This window comes from Carcharodon carcharias, chromosome 17 (genome assembly GCF_017639515.1).
Source record: "Carcharodon carcharias isolate sCarCar2 chromosome 17, sCarCar2.pri, whole genome shotgun sequence".
NCBI lineage: Eukaryota > Metazoa > Chordata > Chondrichthyes > Lamniformes > Lamnidae > Carcharodon > Carcharodon carcharias.
The window spans coordinates 104,687,519-104,711,243 of record NC_054483.1 but is presented as its reverse complement, the minus strand read 5'-3'; the positions used below and the strand labels follow the sequence as shown (position 1 = coordinate 104,711,243).

Here is a 23,725-nt window from a genome sequence, read left to right as displayed (position 1 = left end):
CTTGTCCTTCTAGATGGTAGAGGTTGTAGGTTTGGAAGGTGCTGTCGATCGGACCTGGTGAGTTGCTGCAGTGCATCTTGTAGATGGTACACACTGCTGGCTCTGTGTGTTGGTGGTGGAGGAGGAAGGAGTGAATGTTTGTGGATGGGGTGTCAATCAAGCGGGCTGCTTTGTCCTGGATAGTGTCGAGCTTCTTGAGTGTTGTTGGAGCCGCACTCGTCCAGGACAAAGTTCCCATTGGAGTGTCACCCAGGATGGCCAGTGTTGAGCAAATTGATTCATCTGGTGTGGCTCAGCTAAGAAGTGTTGACCAGTTACACCCTCCCCCCAACTCCTCTTGTTGGAACTATCCACACCCTGCCTTCCCGCTGACCACCACCCCCCACTGCCCCCTCCACTCACCTGTTTGTTCTGTAGGGGAATGAGCACTTTGTCCACACACATCTCCAGGTCCTTAATGTAATCGGCCTCCGTTTGCAGCAACTCCTCAATGACCTTTGCCCTCTTCTCCATCATCTTCTGCTCGGGATTCTCTGGTGTGGCTGCGATTGATGGCGGCTCCAGGGGGGTGTGGTCAGTGGTTAAAAGCGTCATGTCTAGTGAGGGTTACAAGGAAAAACTGGCAGAGATTACTAAATGGCACTAATCCCACCTCTGCTAAAACGTAGAATGTTCTCGTATGAGAGTTTGACACCTTCGCGTTAAAATTCTCATCTTTGGTTTCAACACTCTCCACAGCCCCACCCCCAACTATAAAGGAAGGAAAAAGAGAAAGAAACAGCTTTCATTTATAAAGGGCCTTTCACAACCACCGGACGTTCCAAAGTGTTTTGCAGCCATTGAAGCATTTTTGAAGTGAAAGTAAAAAATTGCTGGAAAAGCTCAGCAGATCTGGCAGCATCTGTGCAGAGAGAAACAGAGTTAACGTTTCGAAGAAGAGTCATACACACTCAGAACGTTAACTCTATTTCTCTCTGCACAGATGCTGCCAGACCTGCTGAGCTTTTCCAACAATTTTTGCTTTTACTTCAGATTTCCAGCATCTGCAGTATCACAGAATCACACAGTGCAGAAGAGGCCCTTCAGCCCATCAAGTCTGCACTGACACATGAGAAACATCTAACTTACCTACCTAACCTCGTTTACCAGCACTTGGCCCATAGTCTTGAATGTTATAACGTGCCAAGTGCTCATCAAGGTACTTTTTAAAGGATGTGAGGCAACCCACCTCCACCACCCTCCCAGGCAGTGCATTCCACACCATCACCACCCTCTGTAAAAAGGTTTTTCCTCACATCCACCCTAAACCTCCTGCCCCTCACCTTGAACTTATGTCCCCTTGTGACTGACTCTTCAACTAAGGGGAACAGCTACTCCCTATCCACCCTGTCCATGCCCCTCATAATCTTGTACACCTCGATCAGGTCGCCCCTCAGTCTTCTCTACTCCAATGAAAACAACCCAAGTCTATCCAACCTCTCTTCATAACTTAAATGTTTCATCCCAGGCAACATCCTGGTGAATCTCCTCTGCACCCCCTCCAGTGCAATCACATCCTTCCTAAAAATGTGGTGACCAGAACTGCACACAGTACTCCAACTGTGGACTCACCAAGGTTCTATACAACTCCAACATGACTTCCCTACTTTTGTAATCTATGCCTCGATTGATAAAGGCAAGTGTCCCATATGCCTTTTTCACCACCCCACTAACATGCCCCTCGGCCTTCAGAGATATATGGACACACTCACCAAGGTCCCTTTGTTCCTCAGAACTTCCTAGTGCCATGCTGTTCATTGAATACTTCCTTGTCAAATTACTCCTTCCAATGTGTATCACCTCACATTTTTCAGGGTTAAATTCCATCTGCCACTTATCTGCCCATTTGACCATCCCGTCTATATCTTCCTGTAGCCCAAGACACTCAACCTCACTGTTAACCACCCGGCCAATCTTTGTGTCACCCGCAAACTTACTAATCCTACCCCCCACATAGTCATCTATGTCATTAATATAAATGATGAATAATAGGGGACCAAGCACAGATCCCTGTGGTATGCCACTGGACACTGGTTTCTAGTCACTGAAGCATCCTTCTGTCATCACCCTCTGTCTCCTACAACTAAGCTAATTTTGAATCCACCTTATCAAATTACCTTGTATCCCATGTGCATTTGCCTTCTTTATAAGTCTCCCATGTGGGACCTTGTCAAAGGCTTTGCTGAAATCCATATAAACTACATCACCTACACTACCCTCATCTACACACCTGGTCACCTCCTCAAAAAATTCAATCAAATTTGTTAGGCATGACCTCCCTCTGACAAAGCCATGCTGACTATCCCTGATCAAACATTGCCTCTTCAAGTGGAGACAGATACTCTCCTTCTGAAATTTCTCCAATAGTTTTCCTACCACTGATGTGAGACTCACTGTCTGCAGTTTCCTGGCTTATCTCTACAACCCTTCTTAAATAACGGAACCACATTAGCTGTTCTCCAGTCCTCTGGCACCTTCCCCGTGGCCAGAGAGGAATTAAAAATTCGGTTCAGAGCCCCTGCGATCTCCTCCCTTGCCTTCCTCAGCAGTCTGGGACACAAATCATCCGGACCTGGAGGTTTGTCCACTGTTAAGCCTGCCAACACCTCCAATACCTTGTCACTCCCATTATCAATTTGCTTAAGAACCTCGCAGTCTCTCTCCCTGAGTTCGATACCTTCATCCTCATTTTCTTGCGTGAAGAGAAATGTGAAGTATTCGTTCAACACTCTACCGATGTCCTCTGGCTCCATCCATAGATTGCCCCCTTGGTCCCTAATGGGTCCTACTCTTTCCCTGGTTATCCTCTTCCCATTGATATACTTAAAAGAATATCTTGGGATTTTCCCTACTTTTACCAGCCAGAGCTTTCTCATATCTCCTCATTGCTCTCCTAATTGCTTTCTTAAGCTCCACCCTGCACTTTCTGCATTCCACTAATGCCTCTGCTGATTTGCTTCCCTTGTACCTGCTAAAAGCCTCTCTTTTCCTTCTCATTGTATCCTGAATATCTCTGGCCATCCATGGTTCTCTGGGCTTGTTACTCCTTCCTATCACCCTAGAGGGAACATGTTGAGCTTGTACCCTCCCCATTTCCTTTTTGAACATACCCCCCCCCTCCAACTGCTCTTCTGTAGATTTCCCCACAAGTAGCTGTTCCCACTTTACCTTGGCCAGATCCTGCCTTATTTTACTAAAATCCACTCTCTCCTAATCCAAAACATTTTTTTGCAACTTGTCGATTTCTTTGTCCGTAACAAGCTTAAACTGTATCATGTTGTGGTCGCTATCACTAAAATGCTCCCCCACTACCACCTCAGCCACCTGTCTGGCTTCATTCCCCAGAATTAGGTCCAGCACTGCGCCGTCCCTTGTTGGACCCTCTACATATTGACCTAAAAAGTTCTCCTGTACACATTTCAAGAAATCCACTCCATCCAAGCCCTTAACACTATGTCTATCCCAATTAATGTTGGGAAAGTTGAAATCACCTTTTATAATTACCCCATTGTTATTATTTTTACACACCTCCACAAATCATGCACATATTTGCTCCTCAATTTCCCGCTGACCATCTGGGGTCTATAATAAACACCTAATAATGTGGTTGCCCCTTTTTTATTCCTAAGCTCTACCCACAAAGCTTCATTCGATGCCCCCTCCAAGATATCATCTCTCCTTACTGCAGTAACTGACTCCTTAACTAATAATGCAATGCCTCTTCCTCTTTTACCCCCTCCCCTGTCTCGCCTGAAGATTCTATATCCCGAATGTTGAGCTGCCAATCCTGCCCTTCCCTCAACCACGTCTCAGTGATGGCTACTATATCACAATTTCACATGTCAATCCTCACCCTTAACTCATCCGTTTTACCTGTAATACTCCTGGCATTAAAGTAGAGACCATCCAGCCTTGCCTTACTCCCTTGAAGCTTATTGCAGCTGTACTCCCTCTGACTTGATTGTTTCACTGTATTATGATGTGTCCCTATTCTGCTAACGTTCTGTGTCCCCTCCCCCTGTAAAATTGGTTTAAACTCCTCCCAACAGCACCTGCAAACCCGCCCACAAGGATGTTAGTCCCGCTCTGGTTCAGAGGTAGACCGTCCCGCTTGTACAGGTCCCAGCTTCCCCAGAAACGGTCCCAGTGATCCAGGAATCTAAAACCCTTCCTCCTGCACCAACTCTTAAGCCACGTATTCAACTGCGCTATTCTCCTATTTCTGAGCTCGCTAGCACGTGGCACCTAAGCATTTTTGAAGTGTAGTCATTGGTGGAATTTAGGAAATATGCAGCTAATTTGTGCACAGCAAGATCCCATACACAGCAATGTGATAATGACTCGATAATCTGTTTGTTGTGATTTTGACTGAAGAATAAATATTGGCCAGGACACCAGGGAGAACTCCACTGGTCCTCTTCAAAATAGTGCTCGGGAAGTCTTTTTTTAAACATCCACCTGAGAGGGCAGATGGGGCCTCGGTTTAATGTCTCATCTGAAAGACGGCACCTCTGAGAGTGCAGCACTCCCTCAGTACTGCACTGGGAGTGTCAACCTGGATTTTTATGCTCAGGCCCAGGAGTGGGACTTGAACCCAAAACCTTGTGGCTTCAATGTGAGGAAGCTGCCAACTGAATCACAACTAACACTGTCTCTGAAATCCCCTCAAGCCTCACCAGCCTCTGAGATCTCCACGCTCCCTTATTCTGACCTCTTGCCCACTCTTTTCCTCACCCATTGTTATTTCCCAGAAAACACTGAACTTCCAGTATCAGTTATGGCTCATGTGGAAGCACTCCCGGCTCGGAGTTAAGTTCAGGTATCTTGCTCCACACAAGTTGGCTGCTGTGTTTGAACAGTGACCACAGCCAATGAAGTACTTTTGAAGTGCCTAGGGACATCCTGAGGTTATGAAAGGTGCTATCGAAACGCAAGGCTTTGCTTAATTTGGTGCGTTAATAACTAACTGCTTTTTGTGCCCAGGTCTTCTAGAATCTTCCGTCAAAGTTAAAAAAGAAACAAGAGGAATGTTAAAATGCAATTGCTAAAATGTGTGTTCACTCCTCATTGGGGGGTTTGGTAATGCGACCTCGTGCAAGTGACTTTGCTTGTCAGAGTGTTGTTAGAGTGAAGAACTCTAAGTTATGGCCAGACAACTGAGAGACTTGATGCTCGGGAAAAGGGTCAGAGGGGTGTTGGCTCTCCAGACTTCTCCCGTTACCCCAGCTGGAACAGGTGTGGGTGCCACGTGCTCAGGACCAGGCTCAGCAGTGAGGGTGACCGCAGTTGAATGTCCTGCCAAAGCTAGTGCTCAGAGCAGACAGGATAAGGAAGAGACCTCAGGTAAAATGGCATTTGTAAAAGGAGAGGTAAAATAGAGGGGAAGGAGGGAGAGACAGAGAGGGAGAAACGGGGGTGGGGGGGGAGAGAGGGAGAGACAGGGTAAGAAAGAGGGAGTGGGGCAGACAAAAAAAGGGGAGAAAGAGGCAGAGACACAAAGAGAATGACAGAGAGAAAAAAAGAAAAAGAGAGAGAGGATGAAATAGATAAAGACAAACGCAGGTGGTCACTAGCAGAGAGACTTACAGAGCACACAGCAATCTCCTGGAGTCTGGTCAATACATGCACTGAACTGAGAGAGACATTTAGTATCACGGTGTGCCCTCTCCAAATCCCACTTTTCCCTGTGCAAGACAGACTGGACCCTGACACTCAGACCACAAAACTTTGAAACAATCTTGCTCTGTACAGCCTGTAACTACCCTTCTCTCCTGTGAAAGCAGAATCTCAGGGTTAGTGCTGTAATTAACAAGAAACATACAGACAGAGGACACAGCAGTTTTAAACTGTTCATCTCAGGACAGCCACCCTGTGGCAGATTTAGTCCCATGAACTATATTGTCAGTGTTTATCCTGTTATCACCCACAAGTCACACCAGGCCTCTCGATCATCAGGCAGGGGAACTTAACTCGCTCCCTTCTCAGTTCTGATCACTTCCCTTCCCATCTCAGCTCCTTGTTTGTACCCTCCTGGAACATGACCCAATCTGAGCTCTGGCTCACTGGGTATCACACTTGCTCGAGTCAGGTGCTTAAAACCGCAAGCATCAGGAGTAGGCCATTCGACCCCTCAAGCCTGCTCCACCGTTCAAGATCATGGCTGATCTTCTATCCCAACTCCACTTTCCTGCCCTAATCTTCATATCCCTCGACTCCCTCACATTCAATCAGATCTCCTCTCATTCTTCTAAACTCCTGAAAATATAGGTTCATTCTGATCAACCTCTCCTTATAAGGACAATCCTTTCAGCCCAGGAACCTGCCTCATAAATCTTTGCTCCCCTCTAAGATAGGTATATCCTTCCTTAGGTAAGGAGAACCAAAGCTGTACACAGTCCTCCCAGTGCGATCACACCACAATTGCATCAGGACTTCCTTACTCTGATACTCCTAGGCCCCTTGCCATTGCTTTCCTGATTGATTGCTGTAGCTACGTGTTAATTTTCTGTGATTTGAGCACAAAGTCACCCACATTCCTCTGAACGTCAATATTTACCAGCTGCTCGCCATTTAAAATTATTCTGCTTCTCCATTCTGCCAAATCAAAGTGGATAACTTTGCACTTCCTCGCATCGTACTCCATCTGCTTGCTCTCGCTTAATTTGTCTGTATTGCTTTGTAGCCTCCTCACTTGGCTTTGTATCATTATCAAACATGGATACGGCACTGTTGGACCCCTCAGCTGAAGTTGTGGGTTGAAGCCCCCACTCCAAGGACCTGAACACAAAATCCAGGCTGACACTCCCAGTGCTGTAGTGAGGGAGCAATGCACTGTGGGAAGTGCCTTCTTTTGGGTGAGATATTAAACTGAAGCCTCTCAGTCGGATCTGACAGATCCCACAGCATTATTTCAAAGAAGAGCAGGGGAGTTCTCCCTGGTGCCCTGGCCAATATTTACCCCTCAGTCAACATCACTCGAGAAGCTTATCTGGTCATTATCACCTTGCTGTACATGGGATCTTGCTGTGTGAAAATTTGCTGCTCTGATTCCTACATTACAACAGTAACTACACTTCAACCATGACTATTTTATAGGCCATAACGCACTTTGGGATGTCCTGTGCTTGTGAAAGGTGCTATAGAAATGAAGTTCTATTTCTTTTATATACCCACCCTCTGTCACTCATGCTGTTTAAAGCACTTTGGGCATCATCTGCCCTCTCTGTGTCCTTGCCCATGAAACTACCTGTTACCCATGGCTTGAACCAGTCAGCATGTTGCTGAGCGTTATTTAAGCCTGGGCTTATTTTTCCACCTGTTTCTCAACAGCTCCTTCACTATCGCATTAAAAAGCCGCCAGAGACAGGGTTCTGGCTGCATTACTTTATATCAGCTGAGTTCATGGTCATCAAAAATGACCCAATTTATACAATTCATCCTGGAGAGGGTGCATCACAGCCAGTGCCAACTGGGTCCTAACCCGATGCCCATCTTCGACTAAGGGTGTGGATGGGGGGGGTTAGAGGTTTAATTGCATAGTAGCAGGTATGCGAAGGTGGGTGAAGACAGGGTTGGACTTGTTCATCTGATGCCTTCAGTAGCTGAATAGTTTCTTCACTGTCACTGACTCCACCTTTGCAAAAACAATGTGACAGCTGCATAGTGCTCTGGGGTCCAGTCACCTGAAGGACATTGACTGGGCTGGACCATGGCTGCTGCACCAGTGGAACCTGTAGCCCAGCGAGGAAACAATGCCCTCCGGAGAAGAGGAAAATAAATAGACAGAAATACCCCAGACAGACCATCACCTATCCTGATAAATTGACAATCTGCGGTTTAACATTCCAGAAATCAAACCCATCCACAAAACACGTCATCCAGAACAAAAAACAATTGTTTTTACAGTTCTCTGCCAGTAATTCAAATCACAGCCTCCCTTGCTCTGTAACCTTCTCCAAACCTCTGAGAAAAGTGCCCAGTCTACCTCAGGTTAATTTGAGCAACAGGTTTCACGCTGCTACTATGCAGTAGCAACACAAGTGGTATTCGCCAGTAACAGGATGCTGCTGTCAAGCCAAAAAGACATTCTGCCTATCACACAAATGAGTTACGTGGTATATGAATTTCAGTGTCAACGTGATGCTAGGTATGTAGGCCGTACAACCCAAAGAGTGGTGGATCAAATCAAACAGCATGTCATTTCCCACTGTTTGCAACGGGCAAGGTACTGACCATAACGAACCAGCCCATGCTTGCAAAACTCAAAACACAGCGTCCAACATTAGATACGATTCCACAATTGGACAATGTTTGTTAAATAATCCTCAATATGTTAATAATTATGCTAACAACCAGTTTACATTTGTCTGTCGGGCTCACAATGTGGTGCATTTGCGTGTACTGGAAGCTACATGTATTAATACACAGGGCCCTGTTCTTTGCAGACAGAAAGAACATGTACACACATTGCGCCTGTTTCAGCTAAACAAAATAAATGACAGTCATTTGCTGGTTCATTCCTCTGGGCAATACCTTGGCTAGTCAGGGTCAAGTCTGCCTGGTTTAAATTTCAAACAGTGCTTGGCAGTTAACTGTCACTCACCATCAACTGATACATTCTCCTTGACAACACCTCTACCAGAGTTCACTTGCCAACCAATCAGCACTCTCTTCTCATACAGTATAAATTTGTTGTTTTCCCTTGCAATGTATTCTTGCGAACGGTCCTGATGAGTGCAAGGTGAAAAGCTCAACAACAAATGCCTCTTTTTTTTAGCAATCCTCTGAGATCTCTGTGCTCCTTTGATTCTGGCCTCTTGCATATCCCTGGCTTCTATCACTCCACCATTGACGGCCATGCCTTCAGCTGCCTGGGTCTTAAGCTCGGCGATTCCCTCCATAAACCTCTCCTCTAAACATACCTCCGGCCACACTCTCAGATACTCCTTCAACAATTATAGCCCAATCAGTCCACTCACAATCACCAACAAAGTGATGGAAAGTGTCATCAACAGTGCTATCAAATGGAGCTTAACAATCTTAAGATAAAAGCAAAATACTGCGGATGCTGGATATCTGAAACAAAAACAGAAAATGCTGGAAAAACTCAGCAGGTCTGACAGCATCTGTGGAGAGAGAAAGCGAAAGAGAAACCTCTGAAGGGTCATACGGACTCGAAACGTTAACTCTGTTTCTCTCTCCACAGATGCTGTCAGATCTGCTGAGCTTTATCTGTTGGGCCTCAGCGTGGTTCAGTGGGTAGCACCTCTCACTGAGTTAGTAGGTTGTTAGTTCAAATCCTGCTCCAGAGACTTGACCACATAACCGGGTCCGACACTCTCAGTGCCATTACTGAGGGAGGAACATGCAAACAATCTCCAAAAGATGTTAATGATCAAATGAAGATGACTACAGCTCAAATCAACACAAAAGCAAATTAATGACTCATTCAGCTGAGGGATCTGGATGTGAGTTGGGATTTTCTAGCTGCTATCTATATAGAATGGGACTAGTTGGGTCAGTGTGTGGCTCCCTTGCTCAGCAGCTTCATCATAGAATCAATTAGAATTCAGCACATTGAAAAGTTAGGAAACATTTCATCACACAATGGGTGGTAGGAGTATGGAACCACAAAAAAGCAGATGCCAGCTCAATCAATAATTTCTGAGCTCATTAGATTTTTTTTTACTAGTCAGGGATGGAGCCAAGGCTGGTGGGTGAAATCACGGTATGGATCAGCAGTGACCTATTAAAGCGAAGCCTCATCTGCCCTCTCAGGTGGATGTAAAAGGTCCCTTGGAACTATTTTAAAGAAGAGCAGGGGAGTTCTCCCCAGTGTTCTGACAAATATGTATCCCTCTATCAACATCACAAAAACTGATTACCTGGTCATTATCACATTGCTGCTTGTGGGAGCTTGCTCTGAGTAAATTGGCTGCTGTCTTTCCTACATTACAACAGCAACTACAATTTGAAAGTGCTTCATTGGCTGTAAAGGTTTTTGAGATGTCCGGTGGTCGTGAAAAACACTATATATATTCAAGTCTTATTTTTAATCTCATTGAATGGCAGAACAGGTTTGAGGGGCTGAATGGCCTCCTCTGTTTCTACATCTTCATGCTGTAGAGCTGAACAATCCCTCCTTTGTTTTCAACAGTTGAATCTCACCCTATCTCTAGATTCCACAGCACAGTGCTGGCTAATTCACTCGAGCCCTGGTTAGATCATCAGCCTGCGTTAATTATGAACTCTAATATTGGTAACTAATTGAGCTCACTATGTGGGAATTAATCCTACCAGGGAACAAGCCGGCCGCATCCCAGCCATAATCCTGAAGACTTTTGCCCGAGAACTGGCCACACCCTTAGCCAAGCTGTTCCAGTACAGGTACAACACTGGCATCTACCCGGCAATGTGGCAAATTGCCCATGTATGTCCTGTCCTCAAGAAACAGGACAAATCCACCCCAGCCAATTACCACCCCATCAGTCTACTCTCAATCATCAGTGAAGCGATGGAAAGTGTCATCACCAGTGCTATCAAGCAGCACTTGCTTAGCAATAGCCTGCTCACTGACACTCAGCTGGGTCCTGCCAGGGTCATTCAGCTCCTGACCTCATTACAGCCTTGGACCAAATATGGACAAAATAGCTGAATTCCCGAGGTGAGGTGAGAGTGACTGCCCTTGATACCAAGACAGCATTTGACCAAGTGTGGCACCAAGCAGCTCTAGCAAAACTGGAGTCAACAGGAATTAGGGGGAAAACTCTCCACTGGTTGAAGTCATACCTAGCACAAAGGAAGATGGTTGTGGTTGTTGGAGGTCAGTCATCTCAGTTCCAGGACATAAATGCAGGAGCTCCTCAGGGTAGTGTCCTAGGCCCAACCATCTTCAGCTGCTTTATCAAAGACCTTCCCCGCATAAGGTCAGAAGTGGGGAAGGTCATTGATGATTGCACAATGTTCATCATTTGAAGCTGTCTGTGTCAATATACAACAAGACCTGGACAATATCCAGGCTTGAGCTGACAAGTGGCAAGTAACATGTGCGCCACACAAGTGTCAGGCAATGACCATCTCCAACAAGAGAGAATCTAACCATTGCCCTTGACATTCAATGGCATTAACATTGTTGAATCCCCCACTATCAGCACCCTGGGAGTTACCATTGACCAGAAACTGAACTGAACTAGCCATATAAATACTGTGGTTTCAAGAGCAGGTCAGAGGCTAAGAATCCTATGGCAAGTAACTCACCCCCTGACTCCCCAAAGCCTGGCCACCATCTCCAAGGCACAAGTCAGGAGTGTGGTGTATTACTCTCTGCTTGCCTGGATATGTGCAGCTCCAACAACACTCAAAAAGCTTGACACCATTCAGGACAAAGCAGCCCACTTGCTTAGCACCCCATCCACCACTTTCAACCTTCACTCCCTCCAACACCGATGCACAGTGGCAGCAGTGTGTACTACCTACAAGATGCACAGCAGCAACTCACCAAGGCTCCTTCGACATCACCTTCCAAACCTACAACCTCTTCCATCTAGAAGGACAAGGGCAGCAGACACATGGGAACACCACCACCTACAATTTCCCCTCCAAGCCACTCACTATCCTGACTTGGAAATATATTGCCGTTCCTTCATTGTCACTGGGTCAAAATCCTGGATCTTCCTCCCTAACAGCGCTGTGGATGTATCTACACCACAGGGACTACAGCAGTTCAAAAACGTAGCTCACCACCACCTTCTCAAAGGCAATTAGGGATGGACAATAAATGCTGACCCAGCCAGTGATGCCCACATCATGAATGAATAAATAAAAATTACAACGGTGACCACACATGATCTTATTGAATGGCGGAGCTCGAAGAGCTGAATGGTCAACTCCTACTCCTAGGGCCTAGGTTCCTGGCTTATTAAGAGCATTGGGATGTCCTGAGGTAGTGAAAGACACTGTAGAAATACAGGTTTTCCCCTCTTTGGGCTCAGTGCCTTATTACATACCTTGGGTCGTTTTCTTGAAGTTAAAGTTTTGGTCTCTTTATTTAAGAAAGGATATGAATGCATTAGAAGCAGTTCGGAGAAGGTTCACTCAACTCATTCCTGGGATGAGGGGGTTATCCTATGAGGAAAGGATGGACAGGCTGGGCCTGTATCCATTGGAGTTCAGAAGATTAAGAGGTGATCTTACTGAAACATATAAGATCCTGAGGGGTAGTGACAGGATGGATGCTGAGAGCATGTTTCCCTGAATGGGAGAGACTAGAACCAGGGGGCACAGTTTAAAAATAAGGGGTCTCCATTTAAGATGGAGATGAGGAGAATTTTTTTCTCTCTGAGGTTCACGAATCTTTGGAACTTTCTTCCCCAGAGGGTGGTGGAGGCTGGGTCAGTGAATATTTTTACGATAGAGGTAGATAGATTCTTAAATAACAAGGGAGTCCCAAGGTTATCAGAAGTAGGCAGAAAGTGGAGCTGAGGCCACAGTCAGACAGGCATGTTCTTACTGAATGGCGGAGCAGGCTTAAGGGGGCTGAATGGCCTGCTCCTGTTCCTAATTCGTATGTTTGTATGTAAATGCACTAAATAAAAGCATGCTCTTGTTGTTGTTGCAATCTCAGAACAGTAGAGAATGGGGAACTAAGCTGCTGCCTTAGGGTGTGTCTCCAGAGTAAAAACAGGTTAAGACTTGGTTTCCCCATCTTCTCTCAGAGAACTAATCTAACCAGTTCCACAGGAGGCGTCTCCTTCTCAAGTACAGGGCAGGCGTGCTTGTCACCAACCCCTCGAGGGAAGGCATGTGTGAAGCATGGCAAGGAGTGGGTGGCAATGGGAATGCCAGTGTGCCAGTAGTCCTGTGCCAGTCATAGATGTACAGCTGGAACTAGCTTGCCTACTGTCGCTGGAATGATTAAGGAGATAAAGGGGTTAAACATTTCTTCCACTGAAATGTTTAAAAACACGAAACCTCTTCTCTTGCATGGACATTTTGCAGCCCAGAAACAGGCCATTCGGCCTGACCACTCTATGCTGTGTTTATACTTCACACAAGCCTCCTCCCACCATTAACTTTATCTCAGCCCAGCAACAACAACATGCATTTATATCACAAATTGTAATAGCACAGAAAGAAGTCATTCAGCCCATTATGTTTGTGCCGGGTCTCCAAAGGAGCAATTCACCTGGTGCCATTCCCCCACCTTCTCCCCGTAACCCTGCACATTCTTCCTCTCCAGATAGTAACCCAATTCCTTCTCGAAAGCCTCAATTGAATCTGCCTCCACCACACTCGCAGGCAGTGCCTCCCAGGTCAAAACCACTCGCTGCATGAGAAAGTTTCTCCTCTTGTCGCCATTGCTTCTTTTGCCATTGATCTTAAATATGTGCCCTCTCGTTCTCGGTCCTTTCATGAGTGGGAACAGTTTCTCCCTATCTACTCTGTCCAGATCCCTCATGATTTTGAATACCACTATCAAATCTCCTCTCAGCCTTCTCCTCCAAGGAAAACATAGAAACAAGGAGCAGGAGTAGGCCATTTGGCCCTTCGAGCCTGCTCCGCCATTCATTATGATCATGGCTGATCATCCAACTCAATAGCCTGCTCCCGCTTTCTCCCCATATCCTTTGATCCCTTTCGCCCCAAGAGCTATATCTAACTCCTTCTTGAAAGCATACAGTGCTTTGGTCTCAACTACTTTCTGTGGTAACGAATTCCACAGGCTCACCACTCTCTGGGTGAAGAAATTTCTCCTCATCTCAGTCCTAAATGATCTACCCCATATCCTCAGACTGTGACCCCTGGTTCTGGACTCCCCCACCATCAGGAACATCCTTCCTGCATCTACCCTGTCTAGTCCTGTTAGAATTTTATAGGTTTCTATGTGATCCCCCCTCATTCTTCTGAACTCCAGCGAATATAATCCTAATATAAACCACTCAATCTCTCCTCATATGTCAGTCCTGCCATCCCAGGAACCAGTCTGGTAAACCTTCGCTGCACTCCCTCTATAGCAAGAACATCCTTCCTCAGATAAGGAGACCAAAACTGCACACAATATTCCAGGTGTGGTCTCACCAAGGCCCCGTATTATTGCAGCAAGACATCCCTGTTCCTGAACTCAAATCCTCTCGCTATGAAAGCCAACATACCATTTGCCTTCTTTACCGCCTGCTGCACCAGCATGCTTACCTTCAGCAACTGGTGTATGAGGGCACCCAGGTCTCGTTGCACATTCCCCTCTCTCAATTTATAGCCATTCAGATAATCTGCCTTCCTGTTTTTGCTACCAAAGTGGATAACCTCACATTTATCCACATTATACTGCATCTGCCATGCATTTACCCACTCACTCAGCCTATCCAAATCACACTGAAGCATCTCTACATCCTCCTCACAGCCCACCCTCCCACCCAGCTTTGTGTCGTCTGCAAATTTGGAAATATTACATTTAGTTCCCTCATCTAAATCATTAATTTATATTGCAAATAGCTGGGGTCCCAAAACCGATCCCTGCGGTACCCCACTAGTCACTGCTTGCCATTCGGAAAAAGATCCTTTTATTCCTACTCTTTGTTCCCTGTCTGCCAATCAGTTTTCTATCCATCTCAATACACTACCCCCACTGCCGTGCACTTTACTTTTACACGCTGTCCCAACTTCTCCAATCTATCCACCTAACTGAAGTTCCTCATCCCTGGAACCATTCTCGTGGATCTTTTCTTCATCTTCTCTACCCTTAATGTTGTCAAGTCTCCCAAGGTGCTTCACAGGAGCGTTATTAAACATGACACCGAACCACAAAGCGAGACATTAGGGTGAGTGACCAAAAGCTTGGTCAAAGAGAAAGATTTTAAGGGGCAACTTAAAGGGGGAGGGGGGAGAAGTAGAGAGACGGAGAGGTTGAGGAACAGAATTCCAGAATTTCAGACCCAGGCACTGAAGGCCAATAGTGGACTGATAAAAATCCAGGAGGCCAGGAATGGAGGAGTGCAGATGTCTCGGAGTGGGGAGGGTAGGGGGGAGAGAGAGGGGAGTTGTAGGGCTGGAGGAGGTACAGAGACAGGGAGGGTAAGACCATGGAAGGATTTGAAAACAAGGATGAGAATTTTAAAATCAAGGTGTTGCCAGACTGGGAGCCATTGTGGGTCAGTGAGCACAGGTGTGATAGGTGAAGGAACTTGCTGAGAGTTAGGATACAGGCAGCAGAGTCGCATCATTCTGTTCCTTTCTCCAGCAAGTGTATCCTTAAGCTTCCCCTCAAAGTGTTTCTATACTATTTACCTCAAATTGTGGGCAAGGTCAGCATTTGTTGCTCATCCCTAATTGCCCTTGAACTGAGTAGCTTGCTAGGCAATTTCAGAGTCATCGACACTGATATGGGTCTGGAGTCACTTGTAGGCTGGACCGGGTAAGGATGGCAGATTTCCTTCCATAAAAAGGACATTAGTGAACCAGATGGGTTTTTACAATAACCGACGATAGTTGTCATTACCGATGATAGCTTTATGTTCAGATTTATTGACTGAATTTACATTCCATCAGTTGCTGTGGTGGGACTTGAACCCATGTCACCTAAACATTAGCCTAGGATCCAGTGACATTACCGCTGCGCCACCGTCTCCCCTGTGGTAGTGAGTTCCACGTTCTCACCACTCTCTGGGTAAAGCTATGATGAGTGCAGTTTTGTGGAGGAGTTGGGGAGGGCGAGTGTAAGGTGAAGGTGTGAGAGAGAGCCAGGTGGTGCTGGAGAAAAGAGTGTGAATGGGAGGGGAGGGGACGCAAAGTTCCAATCCTCCAAAATTGTCCAGAGGTATCTAGAAATTAAAGATTAATAAGGCTGGGCACTGGGATGAGGACATCTAGGGGGCAAAATCATTTGGGGGGGGGGTGGGGGGTGCTGTTTGGCATTAAGATACATTCAACATCTGTCTAATTGTTATCGAATATAATGGGGGAGGGGGAAGGCTGTTTGACAAAGAAGTGACAACGATTTGATGAATATTTCCATGATTTAACTGCCACATTTACGATGAATATAAATTAAGACTTTTTTTTCCAATGGCAAAAATTCCAGAACTTTCAGGAGGCTCCCTCTCCTTAGAACCTGTCCCTTCTATTTCAAAACTATTGTCATCACCCTTCTCCTCAAAAGACACACCCCTCGATTCCTCTCTCCTTGCAAACCATTGCCTCATCTCCAGTCTCCCTTTCCTCTCCGTAGTCCTTGAACATGTTGGTGCCTACCAAATCCATTCCCATCTTTCTTGGAATTCCATGTTTGAATCCCACCAGTTTTGTTGCCCCTGCTGCATTACTGAAACGGATCTTATCAAATCCTACGTGACTATGGTAAAAGGTAAACTTTCCCTCCTCGTTCTGTCTGCAGCCTTTCGCACAGTTGACCACACCAACCTCCTCCAACACCTCTCCACTGTCGTCCAGCTGGGTGGGACTGCTCTCACTTTATTCCATTCATATCTATCTAATCGTAGCCAGAGAATCACTCGTAATGGCTTCTCTTCCCATTCCTGCATCGTTACCGCTGGTGTTTCCCCAAGGATCTATCCTTTGTTCCCTCCTATTTCTCAACTACATGCTGCCCCTCAGCGATACCGTCCAAAAGCACAGCATTAGTTTTCACATGTACACTGATGCCACCCAGCTCTCCCAAACCCCCACTTCTCTCAACTCCTCCACTGTTGCTAAATTATCAGACTGGCAACTGTCTGAACCAGACCATTTTCACAATCTTGGGTGTCATATTTGACCCCAAGATGAACTTTCAACCAACCACACACCCACATCATCACAAAGTCCCCCTATTTTCACCTCCATAACATCACCTGACTTCACCCCAATTCACCTCAGCTGCTGCTGAAACCCTTATCCAGCCCTCTGTTACCTCCAGACTTGACTATTCCATCACATTCCTGGCTGGCCTACTGAGCTCTAAACTCCATAAACTTGAGGTCACCCAAAACTCAGCTGCCCCGTTCTCAACCTGCAGCAAATCCTGTTCCTCTACCACCCACTGTGCTCGCTGACCTACACTGGATCCCAGTTAAAGCAACACTCCCATTTTAAAATGTCCATCCTTGTCAAATCTCTCCATGGCCTCTCTCTATCTGTGTGATCTCCTCAAACCTTACAGTCCTCCATGATATCCACACTCCTCTAATTCTGGCCTCTTACTTATCTGCAATTTTAATCACTCCATCATTGGTGGCCATGCCTTCAGTTGCCTAGACCAAAGCTCTGGAATTCTTTCCCTACACCTCTCCACCTCTCTGCCTACTTTCCTCCTTTAAGAATCTCCTCAAAACCTACCTCCTTGACCAAGCTTTTGGCCATTTGACTTAATCTCCTCCTCATGTGACTCCCATGAATCACCTTGGAACATTTAATCACATTAAAGGTGCTATATAAATGCAAATTATTGTTATTGCCTTTTAAATCTGGGACCCTAATTCACAAGGAGTCTGAGTACAAGTGACAACAGATAATCGATGTACACGCTCAGTATCCATGACAACAGTACAAGTTTGCCTCTGTCTAAACTGCACCTTCACTGATACTCCTGCTGCCAAGGAAATTAACCACCTTCTGAGTCAGTGAAACTGTAAACCAGCTCATTCCCCTCCTCCAGACGCATGGTTATCGCTAAGACAGCCTCGTTCCTCATTCTAACCTCATCTCACAGTTTCACTGTTATCTCGGGCAGTAAGTGATGTGGGGCCGAGTCACATACAGAGGAAATGCCCAGGCTCCAATCCCCAGGCCAGGCTCAAGCCTTCTGCTCAGAGCAGTCAAGTATCTCAGGAGATCAGAGAGAGCGAAGGCAACAGCCAGAGGTCACACTTCTGATCAATAATCAATGATTCCCACTCAATTTATGCTTGTGTGAATGTGTGTGCCTGACTGTGCCATGTGTGAGCACGGCACCATGCGCGTGTGTGTGTGTGCGTGTGAGCATGCGTGCACGCGCATGTGCACACGTGAGTGGACAATGGAGATGGGTTAGGACAGGGGCACCACCAAGGTTTTCTGCAGTTGAATATCCTTTTGCTATCCAGGTAACTGACAAGACAACGTAATGCAAAGTCAGAAAGGAGGGATGAAAGGTCGCGCACAAAGATTTCACACCCTCCCTGTGCCCCGCACACCCTCCTCACCCCACATGCACCCACACCCTCCCCACTCCACCCCTCGCACCCTCACCCCTGTCCAGACATCAGGTGTGGACAGATTCAGACTCCTTGTGATGATCGCCACGGCAACATATCCTCCTCACATTCCTTCCATAATTATTCTGCCCTGGGTTTGCTTCCCAAAATCTGTTGATTTCCAAATTTTAAGATGATAAATCTATGCCTCTTATAGCCCCTCAATAAAATCGAACTTTAAGATGCATCTCGAGACCATCCACCATCGTTAACAGCGATTGATTCAACAGGAGCCTCGGTATTAAATATATACAGAACCATTACCTTCAGGGACATAAAAACAGAGTGCGAGAAAAACTCAGCAGGTCTGGCAACATGTTTGGACAGAGATGTGGCCAGACCTGTTGAGCATTTCCAGCACTTTGTTTTTCTTTCAGTTCCCCAGTATTTTGCTTTGATTATTCCCTTCAGTGACGTGCCGTGTGTTATTATATATAAAATATGGTCAATGAGCCAAGGAGCTGCTTTCGAGCAAAGCACTCGTGGAACGAATATAATATATACAGCCATATAAATACCGTGGCTACAAGGGCAGATCAAAGGCTGGGAATTCTGCAGAGTAACCCACCTCCTGACTCCCCAAAGCCTGTCCCCCATCTACAAGGCACAAGTCAGGAGTGTGATGGGTGAGTGCAGCTCCAACAACACTCAAGAAGCTTGACACCATCCAGGACAAAGCAGCCTGCTTGATTGGCACCCCATCCACAAACACTCACTCACTGCACCATCGTTGCACAGTAGCAGCAGTGTGTACCATCTAAAAGATGCACTGTAGCACCTTCCAAACCCACAACCTCTACCTCCTACAAGGTCAAGGGGCAGCAGATAGATGGGAACACCACCTTCTGCAAGTTCCCCTCCAAGCCACTCAGATATACCTCCGTTCCTTCACTGTCACTGAGTCAAAATCCTGGAACTCCCTCCCTAACAGCACTGTGGGTGTACCTACACCACAGGGACTACAGTGGTTCAAGAAGGCAGCTCACCACCACCTTCTCAAGGGCAATTAGAGATGGGCAATAAATGCTGGCCTAGCCAGCAACACCCATATCCCATGAATGAATAAAAACAAGACAGCCAATTTTCTCACAGCAAGTCCCACAAACAGAAATGAGACAAAAGGACCAGATCATCTTTTTAAGTGATATTAACTGACTAATGAACATTGGCCAGGATTCTGGGAGAACTTCCCTGCTCTTCTTCCAATGGTGACCGTAGCTTTTACCTCTACCTGAGACCGGAAAGGAATTTCGGATTGACGTCTCATCTGAATCACAGCACCTCTGACAGCACAGCACTCCCTCAGTGCTGCCCTGGGAGCACCAGCCTGGACTTGGTGCTCAAGTCCCTGAAGTGGGACTGGAATCCACAACCATCTGACTCAAGAGGCAAGGGAGCTCCCCACGAGCCATGGCTGAACTAAGAGCCTCAGGATCAACCTGTGAAGTGGCTTTAGACGGTGGAGAGAGAGTTCCAGACAGGGGAGAGGCAGGTTTGGCAGTGACAGTTTAAAATTCTGTCACTGACCATAGAACTGGGGCGGGGGAATGAGAGACTCAAATTACAAGGTTGCCGGGAGACAGGATGAATGGAGTTAAAAAGTGCAGTAAGGTCCCGGCAATCGCAGGGGCTACATTCCCACACATTCTCGCAAAGGGCGAAATCGCAAACGGCGAAGATACTTTAGAACGGGAGTGCATTAGATAGGTTCCAGCCAACCCAGAATTTGGATGTTAATTGGGTTTTCTCTCTCTCACCAAGCAACTTTCCTGTTCTGAAGTCGCCAGCAGATCCTTCTGCCCTTATGCACGGTTCTCTCTCCGATCTACTTTCCCCCACCCCTTCTTACTTACTTATTTTCATTTGTTTTTTTTCACAACAGAAAACCAAAAGCAAAAAGCCTGGCCTGAGCCCCGAGCCAATTCCTTTCACTCCACCATTATAGGGAGAGAGATGAGAAAGCAGGGTTTAAAGGACTAGGCCTCTCTCCAAGTTATTGGTAGCGTCACATTATTGTCCAAGAGACACCTCACCGCCTGTAATTCTGACATTTAACCCCCTTACCCCTCCTCTTCTCAACATTTAACTATGGCCAAATGCCAGGGTCCCGTCCATACAACAGGCCTTTTAAAGCTCCCCTCTCTCTCTCTCTCTCTCCACCCTGGCTTGGAGTGGCGTTGGGTGAGAGGAGCTGCAGGTTTAAAAAGTTGCTGCTTGTTGTTCTGTTTCTGGTTGTTGTTGTGCAAGCGACAGTCAGGAGGGTTGAAGTTTCTGCTGCTGCTGGCCCTCTCTCTCTCTTTCTCACATTCCCTCTCTCTCCTGCTTGGATGAGGGCGAGAAACTGACACTACAACAGGGACCCTCATTCATTGCCAGGCCCGAGCAAGAGCTGAGAGCAACCAAAGAGACCTGCTGTGACAACAGGGAGAAACATACACTGTTTAACTAACCTTCTCTCGCTTATGAAAGCTTCTCTATGTAAATGTGTACACATACACAGCTAACCTGTATCTCTTTCTCCCCGCTGTCAGTGTCTCACACTCACACACACACACACACATGCAGAAAGTATTGGCTTGCTGCAAGAACTCGTTTTTAGTTCGCTTAAATCACGGATGGGTGAAGGTTTGGGGCTGCTATGGGCGATCATGTGTACAGGCATTTTCATGCGGTAAACAAAATTGCAAAAGTCGTCGCAAACTGTGGGGCTGTAGTGTAGACGGAAAAAGATTGGTTTGGACAAAGATTGGAAAACAGGCGGACACACACACACACACACACACACACACACACACTCTCTCTCTCTCTCTCTCTCTTACCTAGTGTAAGTCAGGCCCCAGATTTGAACTCCCCCGGCCCACACTAACTCCGAGTCCTGGCCAAAGTGACCTTGGAGACGGTGTATTTTTTTCATACTGGTGACCGGCAGTCTTAGAAATAGTCACCTCCTTCTCCCCACCCACCAACACACACGCAGTGCCCTTACCCCCTCATGCCCGCCCCCCCCCCCCCCCCCCCCCCCCCTCACCCCCCCACCATCACAACCCATTATTGGACTGCAGAGGTCACATTAGCATTTGAATGAACGGCAACCCAGAGAGATAGGGTGATTAGCATGGAACAGAGACGGGCTGGCGGAGCCTTTGAAAACCTGGAGCTCAGGATCCCAAGAGAGGGAAGAGGAGAAATATTTTATATTACATATGAGAGGAGAAATTTATCAGTTAATCTTCACCTCTCCCACTCCCTCCCCAGACCTCAGAATCATCACTCATCCCACCCACCCCCTCCCCCAAGGCCTCGGAATTCACCAACCCCCACCCAGGGCTAAGGATTATTACTACTCCTAGGCCTCAGGATCATCGTTCACCAAGGCCTCTAATCCAATCACCAAAACTACTTATCAGTGACATAAACCCATCTTTTCCACACAGATCGGCGATGTCCAGGTTTGAACCCCAAAACTCCACTGCCCATGTCCTATGCTGCACCTGCTCATCGCGCCCTCCCTGACCTTCACTGACTCACGTTCCCTCAATGTCTTGTTTAAATCCCGCCATGGCTGTTTCCAGTGGGATTTCATAGGTCTCAGTACCAGGTCTCCCTGTTTTTTGTGGTAATTATTAATGGTTTGGACATAAGTGTAAGGGGAATGATCAAGAAGTTTGCAGACGACACAAAAATTGGCCCAGTTCTGCTGAAGGGTCATGAGGACTTGAAACGTCAACTCTTTTCTTCTCCGCCGATGCTGCCAGACCTGCTGAGTTTTTCCAGGTAATTCTGTTTTTGTATCAAAAATTGGCCACGTGGTTGTTAGCGAGGAGGATTGCTGTAGATTGCAGGAAGATGTCAATGAACTGGTCAGGTGGGTGGAAAAGTGGCAAATGGAATTCAATCCAGAGAAGTGTGAGGTGATGCATTTGGAGAGGTCAAACAAGGCAAAGGATCACACAATAAATGGGAGGATACTGAGAGGTGTCGAGGAATTGAGGGACCTCGGAGAGAATGTCCACAGATCCCTGAAGGTAGCAGGACAGGTCGATAAGGTGGTTAAGACGACAAATGGAATCCTCTCCTTTATTAGCTGAAGTGTAGAGTATAACAGCAGGGAGGTTATGCTGGAACTGTACAAATCATTAGTTAAATCGCAACTTTGAGTACTGTGTGCAGTTCTGATCACCTCATAACAGAAAGGATGTAATTGCATTAGAGAGGGTACAGAGGAGATTCACCAGGATGTTGCCAGAACTGGAAAATTGTGGCTATGAGGAAAGATTGGATAGGCTGGGGGGAGATTTGATTGAGATGTACAAAGTTGTGAGGGGTCTGGGTAGAGTGGATGGGAAGGGCCTATTCGCTTTAGCAGAGAGGTCAGTGACGAGGGGGCATAGATTTAGATTTAAAGTGATTGGTAGACAGATTAGAGGGAGATGAGGAAAATATTTTCACCTAGAGAGTTGCGGGGGTCTGGAACTCACTGCCTGAAAGGGTAGTCGAGGCAGAAACCTTCAACTCATTTAAAAGGTGTCTGGATATGGACCCTCAAGTGCCAGAATCTGCAGAGCTACAGGCCAAATGCTGGAACTTGGGATTAGGCTGGGGGTGGCTTGTTTCTCAGCTGGCACGAACACAATGGGCCGAGTGGCCTCTTTCTGTGCCATAAACTATTGATTCTATGGCCTCACCCTCTCCTCTTCTCTATAGCCTCCGCATCATCTGGAAATTCCTCTCTAACCCTCTCCGCTTCTCTCCCTGACTGTAATAACTGTTGCCATAAAGTTTGGTTAAAGGAGCTGTATAAGTGGAACTTGTTGAGTTGGCCGTGTCTAAACTGGGACAGCAAAAGGAAGGAGCTTGCAATTATTTAGTGCCCTACAACAGCCAATTTGCACACAGCAAGATCCCACATGGAGCAATGAAATAAATGATTAGACAATTTGTTTCAGCTTGTGGGATTCCGGGAGAACTCCCCCTCTTTTGAGAAATAGTAGCCGTGTGGGATCTTCTATGTCTGCCTGAGAGAGCAGCAAGGATCCTCCGTTTAACACCTTCCCTGAAGGGCAGCACCTCTGACAGTGCAGCATTTCCTCAGTACTGCACTGGGAGTGTCAGCTTCGGAGGGACTTGGCAGTCTCAGCTGCAAAGGACTACTCAGGCGTCTCTCAGGCAATGGCTAGAGCAGATATTCCAGTTCCAGATTTTATCATCCACTCGCTATCCCATCCTTCGAATTCCAGAGAGAGCTCTGGAAGTTCCACACAGTCATCTCAGAGAAACACAGAATTCAAACCAGGTATACACAGTGCAACAAGCTCTGAATCAACAGCAAATTCTGTCTAGGAATGTTCTACACTGTGGTGAAGTGAGAAGCAGACATCCCGATCTGATCATGCTGCTGAGTGCACCTGGTTATATAGAAACCAGCAGCAAACACACATTTGCATCCATCATTTAATCGCCTT

At 46.6% G+C, this 23,725-nt stretch overlaps 1 protein-coding gene across 1 annotated transcript in view; it reads right to left on the bottom strand.

The window, feature by feature from the left end:
• The window catches only part of LOC121289693 (dynamin binding protein), a 137,672-nt gene that overhangs the window by 29,467 nt on the left and 84,480 nt on the right, over positions 1-23,725 (bottom strand). The window contains exon 5 of the mRNA XM_041209318.1: positions 403-596. Coding sequence (XP_041065252.1) covers positions 403-596 — 194 coding nt within the window. The remainder of the gene's footprint in view (positions 1-402; positions 597-23,725) is intronic.